Source organism: Equus caballus, chromosome 4 (assembly GCF_041296265.1).
Source record: "Equus caballus isolate H_3958 breed thoroughbred chromosome 4, TB-T2T, whole genome shotgun sequence".
In the NCBI taxonomy this organism is placed as follows: domain Eukaryota; kingdom Metazoa; phylum Chordata; class Mammalia; order Perissodactyla; family Equidae; genus Equus; species Equus caballus.
In genome coordinates this window covers 42,702,132-42,714,504 of record NC_091687.1, presented here as the reverse complement: position 1 = coordinate 42,714,504, position 12,373 = coordinate 42,702,132, and the positions used below count along the sequence as shown (strand labels likewise).

The following is a 12,373-nucleotide window of genomic DNA, read 5'->3' as shown; positions in this document are numbered from 1 at the left end:
CCTTCATACTTTAGTCATTATACAGACTAGGCAGGAGTCAATGCAGTAGAAGACTAAACAAAAAAGTCAATACCAGGAGGAGAGGATAATCAGAGGATCATTAGATGAATGTTATGAAGAAAACTGGTAATGTATAGAGACTGACAGGGTTTGGACAACATAAATAGCATAACATGAAAACTCATTCACTAAAAAATTGATTTTTGAAGTGAGACTTGATAAGAAGGATCACCCAAGTAAAGATAACATATATGTTTTTTTGGAGGAGGTCAGAGGACAGGGAATGGTACAAATAAAAGAGAATACTTTGAACATATTATATTTGATGTGCATTTTAGAAAGTCACATGTAGATGTCAAGTAGGAAGTTGGAGAATTCTCAAGGTTGGGCAAGAGAAGACAGAGCTTTAAATAGAAAAGAGAATTAGAGAATAGGGGCCAGAACATCTTAAAAAGGCGATGGCTTACAAATAAATTGGTAATCTGAAAGATAAAATTGAGAAAACTCTTAGAACATAACAGCAGAAAATGGAAACAGAAAACAAAGATTCTGAGAGAAAACAAGATGCGAGAGGATATAACCAGGATATCCAATCCCCATTTAATACTGGTCTGAGAACAGAGAACAAAAATAATGAAGAAGAAACAAAATAATAAAATAATAATAGAAAATTTCCCAAACCCTAGTCTTCAGATTGAGTTCTAAGCAGAATTATATATATAAAATAAACACACACAGATCTAGTTACAGCCTAGTAAAAATTCCAAAAACTCAATTATGAGTGAAAAAATCCCAAAGAGAAAAGCATAAAGACTATGAATCAGATTAACATCAAACTTCTCATTACCAATCACAGATAATAAAAGACAATGGACAACATCTTCATAACACTAATGAAAAAGGATTTTTGAACCTCAAATACTATACCTAGCCATATTTGAGGGCAAAATAATGCATTTTCAGACATGGAAGCACCCTAGCAGCTATGTATGACCCAGAGGAAATCAAGAAGGCTAGAAATATATTGTCAGGTTCCACTAGAACCTTCATTCTTTGAAGAGTCTCCCTGAGAGAGAAAAAGATTGAATGACATGAAATTACATTTCATTTTCTACTAACTTAGTCCTACCACTTGATTCTAGATTGAGTGAATAATATATTCATAACCATAACACTGTAAATACTGGTTATTGGTTTTAATTTTTTGAATCAACCTATGCAAAAAGTATTCAAGACAATTGTAGTGATACAATAGTAAGTGTCATAAACTGTTGCAAATTTTTTTAATTGAAAAAAATTAATAAGTGAAGGTTTTATGACAAGCAATCATTAGATTTCTATCTAAAATTGAAAAATCAAGAAATGAAGACAAGACATACTGGTACTTATAAAAGAACAAAAAAGAAACTGTGAACAATGGTTCCTCTGTCGACTAGGACATGAGGTAAGAGGAAATGACATTTGATTTTTACTTTTATCATATTAAACAATTTGACTTTTTTGGTTAATGTGTATTCATTACTTTTATTTTTAAAAATTCAATAATTTTTAAACAAATGAAAGAGGAAAATAGTGCACAGAGAAAATTAAAAAATAAAAATCATGAAGATTAGAAACCCAAGAATAAAGTTACTACACAAACGCATACCATAAGATCCCGTGCCTCTGTTAGGAATGGCTATAAAACTGACTCTTGCTTTTCTAGCAATCTACAGGAACACTTAAGAAGTGATCAGAATTTTCATAAAATTTAATAATAGCTAACATTTCACTGAATTCCACTTTTTCTAGGCATTCATTTAAATGCATTGCATGAATTAATTCATTTAATACTCATCACAAATCTATGGGGTTGGTACTATCATATGCCCATTTTATAGATGAAGAAACTGAGGCACAGGGAGATTTAAACACTTTCATAAACTTATACATCTGATAAGTGGTTAAACCAGAATCTGAATCCATGAGGTCTAGCTTCATGTAAAAAAAGGAAGTTACTAGAGAAAGACACTTAGTCCTGGTCCTAAGAGCAGAGAGAAATATAAATGAATACTTTAAATACTATTTATAGTTTGTAAAGAATCAACTCCGTAATTTTATCTATCTGCTAGATATACTATATTTCAAAATACATCTTTCCTCTTGTCCAGAGATATAACACAAGAGATTGAGTTAAATGTCTAAATTTAGAACACCTCTGGCAAAACAGCATCACTCTACATCCAAAAATAAATGCAAGGTAGTTTTGCATAAGTTTGAATTAGTCTGTTAATATCTAGTTATTTCTACTTTCTTTCCATTGGTATACAACCAATGATTTTTATCTCTTTTGAACTACTTCCTATTATTTTTTCTAATGACTTTATAATGTCAAGTTTAAAATTATTTTTTCCATAACTAAACATGGACCAACAAACATATGGATCTCAAGAAAAGCATCATTTAGTTTGTTCTAATATAAAAACAGTGAATAGGCAGATAAACCTGCTAATGCAAAGGAAGTGAATCTAAACTATTTAAATTATTTTTTACATAACGCAGGATCTGACAATGAGAACAGAACTTCATTCTAACTTCTTAACTATATTACATTTGCTGAGTTACATTCTATCAACTACCAAAAAGATTGCAGGTTTTAAAATAACTGTTACATTTTCTTTTTGGATTTTCACCACATAACATTGAAATAGACAATAAAAACATACTTAATAGGATTAATCTAAAGTCAAAAGGAGAGCATAAATGTGTTATGCGCATGTATTATACAGCATGAATTAATCTAGAATCAATTTGGATTGATCAAGTGCTCATCTCCAAAGTTGCCTAGAGCATGGTACTGACCCTTGGTCAAAGCTCTGAAATGTACTATCTAGGGATAAATGATATTTTGCAAACATGGGTCTATGAGTTGTTTCAAGGCAAGTCATACCACCCTGTCAGAAATGTTTGGTAATAATAATTGGATTTATCACTTGTCCCTGGATTTGGCAGAGTCTGGGGGTTTTCAATGGTTGAGCTGATCATGTAATAGGAATGTACCTACATGATCAGCTTACTTTGAGAGCGCCCTACCACACATAAGACTTCGGGCTTCTTGGTACCAAGTGCTTCATGCACATGCCCATGGTGGTTTAAAATCTGGAGACCAACAAGTCCTGTAAGACCCCGTAGAGGAATGATGAAGACTATGTCTGAGTCTTCCATGCCCACCCCTTCAATGTTTGTCTTTCTCCAGCTGTTGCATCATTTTTGAATATGAAAGGTTTGAGTCCTGTAAATCCTTTACCCATTCAATTACTCAAAGTAATTAACATGATATTAGTACAGTACTCATTGTGAGTGCTTAGTTTTAAGTGATATCAGTAAAATGGAGGAAATAATTGTTTACCAAAGCTCTGAGCCAGACTTGGGCTTCCAATCCCCCAGGAACCTAGCCTGGTTTGAGCTGAACCACTTCTTCACAGTGGTCTAATACGCTCTAACTCATTTAAACAATGTAGAGCTGAAAAACATACATACTCTTGGGAGCTATCGCATTAAAATATATATAGTATAATTCTTTGAGTATATTAAAAATGGCATATTAATGGAGTCTACGTTAGCACTATTAGTTCATAAACTCAGGTGTAGCAATTCAAAGTCTAACAAAATAAAGCAGACTAAGAGGTGAGAAAATGATTCTCTATAAGTGTGGGTGAAGTCACAGAATTCATTGTGTGATTTTAATTCATATCCAAATGCTGACACCAATTTCATATACATTTCCAGCAAATAAATAAAAATCTTGATCTCTAATACTTAAAAAATAATCACCATCCAAATATCAGTTTCAATTTTCTCATCACGACTAACTTCTTATCTTTCCCTTTCCTGGCTCTTTAAAGCCATGAGTTCCACACATTGTTCCCAGATCTCTGCTTAGTAGTTAGAAAAATTCAAACTAAATTCAGTAATTTTTCAGAGATCCCTTTTTGAAAACAGATTTTAGTGACAACTAAATGTGATATCTCAGTCATCAATGAATAAAAAATATAGAACCATACATATTTTACATCTTCAGTTTAAAACAGTGAAAACATTAAAAATACAGGTCTAGGGGCCGGGCCTGTGGCCAAGTGGTTAAGTTCATGTGCTCCACTTCAGAGGCCTGGGGTTTGCTGGTTTGGATCCTGCCGTGCTATGGCAGCATGCCACACAGAAGAACTAGAATGATTTACAACTAGGATATACAACTATGTACTGGAGCTCTGGGGAGAAAAGAAAAGAAAAAAAAAAAAGAGGAAGATGGGCAACAGATGTTAACTCAGGGCCAATCTTCCTCACCAAAAAAAAATAATAATAATTATAGGTCTAGTTTTTGGATCCTGTTTTTGTATTAATACTTTATAATGAACTACCACCTAAAATACATTCAGAGGATTCAAATATTATTTTTAATAAGTTAAAATTGAGAAGGGACTTTTCCTTATATTCAATTAATTAATACACTGGATTACATAATTTCAATCAATTAAGATTCAGGGTTAAATGATTTGAGAGAACAAAGGAGGCTAAAGGTCCTATTTCGATATCAAGATTTTTGCAAAGTAAATGAGGAAATAAGATGTATGTTTTTAAAAGATGAAAGTAGAATATTCTGTAACCTCAAGGTCAAAAAAGTGGTATAAATGATAAGTGTTACCAGGAAGGAGAGATCACTAGGGGATAGGGAGGTTAAGGAGGACTTCTTGGAGGGCAAAGGAGCTGAAATACATTCTTCAAGATAAGTAGTTTCTAAACAGAAGAGAGTACTTTAAACAGAAAAATGGGAGAGAGAGACACAAAAACGATAATTCACAAGTCAAGTTTAAAGGATGATGACCACACTAGTATGACTGTACCAGACAACAAAAATAAGGAGAATAGGTGATAAGATCGGGTGATGAAAGATTCTTAATACCAGGATAAAGAGTTTAGATTCTGCACAGAATGGAGGACCACTGAAGGTTTCTGAAGAGGAGAGGGACACGGTGGACGCTGAATTATTATTTCTACCCACAGGGCTTAGTCCTTCTACTACTAGAGTTACACTGAATCAGTCAATTCCTTTTTCCATGTTAGCCCTTCATATATTTGAAAACTGCTACTATGTGCCTCCATGTGGGGTAAGGATGAGGAGGACAGACTGAAGAAGGGAGAGACTAAAATCAGGGAAATCAGTTAAGAAGCCATTTGCAATTTGTACAGCTTGAAACAAGCTTGAAACAGTAAGAGCACAAATTTACAAAGACAGAGAAAAGGATGGCCATGATTTCATGTAACTACAAACTTGTTTCCAGCTGAGAAATGTCCTCATAAGTTGAATGTATATTTTATTTATGTCACTTTAAAATTCCTTTTAAAACCTAATGGGCAGCTTCAAAACCAAGTTCTCTACTGTCACAGGAAAGTGCTGTCTCAAGAACAGCAGACAGCAATCTGCAGAAAGACAATCACATTTTCTAGGGGTCTGTCCATGCAGCTCTGAGAGAGCATCAGACAGTTTTTCCTGTATCCTTTCCAATTACTTTACATGCTTTTCTCAGAACTACGGGTATTCTTGCAGCATCAGCATAGCACCCATAAAAGTAATGTGGTTGTATTCCTTAAACATTCCCTTCAGCATTAAAGGACGCTTTCCAACTGAAAAAGTCTAAATTCTAAAACTTAAACTCATGCTTGTACAACACAAAATATGCTGCAATAAAATCCTAATGTTACCCTCTTTACAGCAATATTAACTCATCAATATGTTCACAATATTTGGCAGTTTTATTTCGATGATAACACTAAAACACTTCCATAATTAAACATACCAAACAATGTCCCCTTATGTTCCCCTTCATAGGATTTATGGAAAAGAATAAGACATAAGCAATACTGTATTAGAAAATAAGGACCCTCTGACCAAATAAAACGATTTCAAACCTTGACCTTAGTTGGCTCAGGACTACCTCCTTATTTGTTTTCCAAGCTACAATTTCCAGAACTCCAGGAGTGGATATAAATTTCATGGTCCAAAAGAATGTACCCTCTGTCCTATTAAGTTTGAAAAGTTATAGTTTACCAAAGATTAGCCTGATCTTTAAAACAATAAAGTGATATTTTAAATGTATTTATTAATCTTAAGTCAGTCAGCCTGCTTGTCTAAATAACATGTATTGTTAGATTTATGTATACATACATGTATAATCATTTCAATTTCAATTTTCAATTTCAATAACTGGTTTTATTAAAAGGACTTGGTACCTAAATTCATATTTATTGATGATACAACTAGAAATTCTATCTTCCTAGGAATTCTTACTATATTAGCAATAAGGCACACTAACAGCTCAGTAAACCATGTTGTAAACCATACAGATTGACACTGCACACTTCCTATCTTCACGTCTTTCTAGAATACTAGAATTTTTAGTTTTAAATTGCATTTACATGAACTAATTTCAATAAAGAAGGAAAAATTAAAAGCTAAAGGCAAGTGTTCAGTATTTAAATGAAATTCTTATTGTAATTACATATATTTATAGATACAATTATAGAAACCTAAAATTCAACAAAATATCAAGTAACCAAATTGTACACATCTGGAGCCACATATTTACCTGACATTGCCCTTGGTGTTTCTGAGAACTGTTGCAGCAAAATTCTGTGTGACGCCCACCAGGCTGATTCCATCCACTTCCACAATCTGGTCATTGACTTGTATTCTTGGGGAAGGGGGAAAAAATTACCCACAATTAATTTTTCTGACAATACATTACCATTTCCAATAAATGAGTTGAGAAAATACTTGATTTTTAAGATACTCTATTGATCCAAAATTTGCCTTTTCAATAAAAGCTCCAGATCTTAGTAAAAGGCTTAATGTTTTTAAAAGATCGTTTTGAAGAATAAAAACAAGCAATACTAAAATGGAGAGATTCAGTTTACCCAATATCCATATTCCTAGCACAAAGAATTGATAACTGCTAATGTATGACATATTTATATCATTTTTTGTCCTTAATAAATTACGTAAAACATAACAGATCCAACTGAAACACCCGTTGGGCCTCATACCTAGTCATGCATTCCACCTCTCCTCCCCAAGGAAAAAAAAATCACCGGGAATTGCAGGGAATCCTTCCTATTCAAGTTGTACACTTGAAACACGTAGCGCTCATAAGTGTATGTGTGTATATATACACACACATGTGTATATAAATGCATAAATACGCACACACACATACATACAGGTGTGTGTGAGAATACATACTTATGTTTAAGAGCAATGTACAGTATTACTGTTGTTTAGTGTATAATGCTTTAAATTTATACACATCTTTTATATGTACCATTTACTTATTCTTCAAAATGAAGTATTTCAAACATGGAGAAATGCAGAGAGAATAACGTAATAAACACTCATGTACCCATATCCAACTTCATCAAATCGCAGCCCTATACAATATTTGAGTCATATTTTTTTAAAAACATGTATTACAGAGAAGCTGAGGCCCCTTTATTATTTGTCTCTAATTCTATTCCCTCCACTGCTCCCATAGAGGTAACCATCATACTAATTTTGATGTTTAGCTTTTCCACTGATGTTTTGAAACACAAACCATACATATGCACAAATAGGCACAATACGCGTACATGTGCAGTTTTCAAACATTATGAAGTATACCTCTCTTTCTACAATTTAGTTTGCTTCACTCAACGTTATTTTTGAAATTTATCCATGGTTATGAACACAATCCTAGCTAGTTCATATTAACAACCATGTAGTATCATCTTTCATGACTATACCAAAATACAGTCATCCAGTATTTTGTAGATAGACAACTGTACTATTTTCAAGTTTAGCTATTATGAATACTGCCGTAATAATCAATTTCACACATACCTCCTTAAGGATATGTGTGAGTTTCTCCAGCATACATACCGAGAAACAGAATTCCCAAGTCAAAGAACATAGGCATTTTCAACTTTAACAAACTGACAAATTTCAGTTCAAGATGCTTATACCAACGCATAATCTCAACAGCACTGTACGAAAGTTTCTGATTCTGCATACCTTCACCAATATTTGGATTCAGACACTTTAAATACTGCTGATCTTATAAGTGTAAAAAGATATCACACTGTGATTTTAACTGCATTTCTCCGATTACTAGTGTGGTTGAATGTTTTTTCATATGTTTATGAGATCTCTGTCGATTTCTGCAAACTGTTAGATCGTTTATTTTACCCATTTTTGTTGACGTAGCTGGGTTGAGTGTCTTTTTTAAATTGATTTATATAAGATGTCTCTATATATTCCGTATACTAACACTTTCTCAATTAAATAATTTGCAAATACCTTGGGCCCAACCTTTAGCCTGTCTTTGAACGTTTCTTTGGGAAATGGTGGCTATGAGGAAAACAGGTTTTAAAAATATAACCACACTTGTAATTTTAGCTTTATATTAGGAAATTTTCATGTTTTGCTTGAGAAATCCCTTTCTACCTCAAGATTATAAAAACATTCTCTGGGGCCAGGCCCGTGGCCAAGTGTTTGGAGGAGGAGGTTAATCTGGCAGTGTGTTTAAGCTAGCTGAGTCTGGAGTTGGCTAAAGGACTTCATTGTTTTTTTCCTCCAAGTCTTTAGTGTTGCCACCACAGTGCTATCAAAGACCATCCCACTTAGACCTAGAGGAAAAGTAGAAAGAGGCTGTTAATCTTCACATAAAACAGAATGCTATGGAAGTAATACGTGCTCAATATTTACTATGATAGCAGCAGCTCATCAGTGGTTTTGAGTGACCAACGGCTGTGGTGGCACATATATGGCAACTACCCAAACAACTTTCATGGCAGTTCAAGTGCAAGATTTACCAATAGCTATGAAAGAAATGCTTTATCTTTCAAATATTTAATTTAAAATATACTTTGTATTTTGAAAGGCCAAATTAAAGTTGAAGTATGGAATTTGAAAGATGAGCACAGTTGGCCTTCCAGAAAAAAAAGAAGTAAAGCTGAAAAGCTCAAACTCTCAAAAGGAAAGAGAGTCACTTTCATACTCTGACGAAGTGAAAGGATAATAAGGCGACTTTAATCAGGTAAGAGCATTTGAAAAGGCAGACATTTTTAAGAAAAGGCAAAAGTTTAAGAACAAATAAGAGAAAATAAGGACAGAAAACTTTTAAAAGAGTTGTTTGTTTTTTTAAAAGAAGCTAATACGTACTAGCGAAGAAACAGAAGTAAAAAGCAAAATACAGGTTTTTACATTGTGAATACATAGAGTGATCAGAGATGAAAGAAAATTATGGTGATGATTGCCTTAATGGACAAGAATAAAAAAAGAAACAAGGTCAAAGAAATTTCTGAAAATACACACCCTTGTACAGAATAATTTAGATAAAATGCGATGAAACTAATACATTTAAAGGGACACTTCTAAGTACTCTAATCAGAAGAAAGATAGTAAAAGTGCTGGAAAATATAAGTAGAGAAAATAATATGGTTGCTTCATTGATTGGACTGATTCATTCAGTCAGTAACTTAGCAAGAGTGAGTCAATCCTGACTGTATTCCGAGAACAGTCAGAGTTACCAGGATACAAGTTTGGATGAGGTATGGTTCCAGTTTGAGAATATCATATACACACACACACACGCACACAAATTTATGCAAATATAGAGGTATGCATATGTTTCAGGGATTGGAGACATGGGAATGTGCTGAGCTACACAAAATATTACAGTAAGTATGTTAAGAAAGACATGAACAAAACAGTCTGATGTTAAGAGAAGAGGGCTATTGACTCTTTGAGGCAAGGGTCAAGTGGAACCAGAGCAAAGAAAAAATTGAGAACATACAGATTTACAACGAAGTCATGGTGTTTTTCCAAATAAGCAAAGAAAATCACCAGCTATAATGTATAATGCTATCAAAACAAACAAAGGCAAATGGTGATGTGACCTTCACGAAGACTAGGGATTACTGGAAACTACCTTTAGGAAAACTAACAAAACAAACATTAAAAACTAAAGTCAAAGGAAACTTGCCAAAAAAGACTGAATCCTAGATTGTGATTAGTCCATCCATAAATGGGCGTGAGTGCTTATCAAAAGTCTAGTACCAACTTGATGCTATAGAAGGTACCAGAAATATAACTGTGGTCCCCACTCTTAATGTTAAATCAATGGATCTGGGGATACACACTCAATACACATAAGGTGACGACAAACTATGAAACATAAGTGCATGTGCTACAGACTAGTACATTCAAGAGCACAGAGGTCAAGAGTTCAGCTGGGTTCAACTCGTGACAGTTAAATGATTTCAGTGAGGAAATGGACACTAAATTTAGCCTTGAAGTAGAAGGTAACAAAATGTTGAGAAAAATACGACTCTGGGTAGAGTGAAGGGCACGCATTTACTGGGGAGGAAACAAACGTGGTACTAAGAAAAGAACCTGAGTCTCAGAGTTGCTCAGACCTAAATTTCAATCCCAAACTTTCACTCACTGATAATCTACTAAAAGTCCCCAGTGATGTTGCCACATCTGTTGTTTTTTGAATATTGTCAAATTTGTGTAATATAGAGAAACAGAAAAGGAATTACCAGAAGACAGCAAAAAAGAGCTAGAAAGTAAATGGCAGACCAGGAGTGAAAGTTTCTGCAAAGTAGCCCTGGAGAGAGACAAAGAAATCGGAAGTAAAGCATATCCAGACCTACTCTCCCATCCGGAAAGCACAGCGAAAGTTAAAAATGAACAGGGAAGACTGATGACTTGAGCCACAGGGTCCCAGATCTTGGTGGTAAACAACTCCAAACCTACAAAACTGGAAAAGCAACGAATACTTGGCAGAAGGATGATGGATTAGCGGGGAAAAATGCTACTTAAAAATGTATATCACCACCAGCAAAGTAAAATAAATTTCCAAGCATTTTCCTGATACTGGACAGGGACTAGAAAGTGATATCCTATTTAAAAGTATGTGGGGGCCAGCCTGGTGGCACAGCCGTTAAGTTCCCATGTTCTGCTTCTCAGTGGCCCAGGGTTTGCCGGTTCAAATCCCGGGTGCCAGACATGGCACCGCTTGGCACGCCGTGCTGTGGCAGGCGTCCCACATATAAAGTAGAGGAAGATGGGCACGGATGTTAGCTCAGGGCCAGGCTTCCTCAACAAAAAAGAGGAGGACTGGCAGTAGTTAGCTCAGGGCTAATCTTCCTTAAAAAAAAAAAATAAAAATGTATTGAGCATGTGGGGCCAGCCCCATGGCATAGTGGTTAAGTTCAGTACACTCTTCTTGTTGACCTGGGTTCACAGGTTTGGATCCCAGGCATGGACCTACACTATTCATGAGCCACGCTGTGCTGGTGACCCACACACAAAATAGAGGAAGATTGGCACAGATGTTAGCTCAGGGCTAATCTTCCTCAAACGAAAAAAAGAGGAAAACTGGCAACAGATGTTAGCTCAGGTGATTCTTTCTCAGCAAAAAAAAAAAAAAAGGAAAAGAAAGAAAGAAAAAAATATGTAGCATGCAAACTATTAAATGGAAATTAACAGTACTATACCGATCACAGCAAATTTTTTTTTTTGGAGGAAGATGAGCTCTGAGCTAACTGCTGCCAATCCTGCTCTTTTTGCTGAGGAAGAATGGCCCTGAGTTAATATCCATGTTCATCTTCCTCTACTTTATACGTGGGACACCTAACACAGCATGGCTTTTGCCAAGCAGTGCCATGTCCCCACCTGGGATCCAAACCAGCGAACCCCGGGCCACCAAGAAGCGGAACATGTAAACTTACCTGCTGTGCCACCGGGCCGTCCCCTACAGCAAAATTTTAAAATGTGTAATTGATAATCTCTTTGTTTACAATGCATTTTGATTGTTTTATTTCAGCAAATGTTTATTTATATGCTTTCATTCATTTACCTCAGACCACAGTTTTCCTAATCCCATTTTCTATAAAACCTTAAGTTTCTTCAACTATGAATTTCTGTAAGAATTAATCCTTAATTTAGATAGAGAAGATCTATTACACTACCATATATGCTGGCTGTAAAGATTAGCAAAAATGTATGTAAAAGGGTTAGCACAGTAATTACTATTTTGACTCAGATGTGCAAGGAGGCTGGGGAAGGAAACTAGACAGACAATAATGTATCTTCCTGAATAAAGTAGAGAATTAAATATGCATTTAAGAAATAATATTGGTATTCAGTGCCAACAAGACCTCTGATTATGATTAGCATAAAATGGAGAGCAACTGTATACCGTTGTTCAGAAGGGTTAAACAAACAAAGTGATGGTTGTTGAAGAATAATCTTGGGACCAGGGTAAGGGTAAATGAGGAAAGATCAGCTGAAAGAAGC

At 34.8% G+C, this 12,373-nt stretch overlaps 1 protein-coding gene across 26 annotated transcripts in view; it reads right to left on the bottom strand.

Moving 5' to 3' along the window:
* PPP1R9A (protein phosphatase 1 regulatory subunit 9A) overlaps window positions 1-12,373 on the bottom strand; it is a 314,168-nt gene that overhangs the window by 114,565 nt on the left and 187,230 nt on the right. For all 26 annotated transcript variants that reach the window (XM_023639218.2, XM_023639228.2, XM_023639222.2 and 23 more), the window contains exon 5: window positions 6,624-6,728. In XM_023639218.2, coding sequence (XP_023494986.1) covers window positions 6,624-6,728 — 105 coding nt within the window. The remainder of the gene's footprint in view (window positions 1-6,623; window positions 6,729-12,373) is intronic.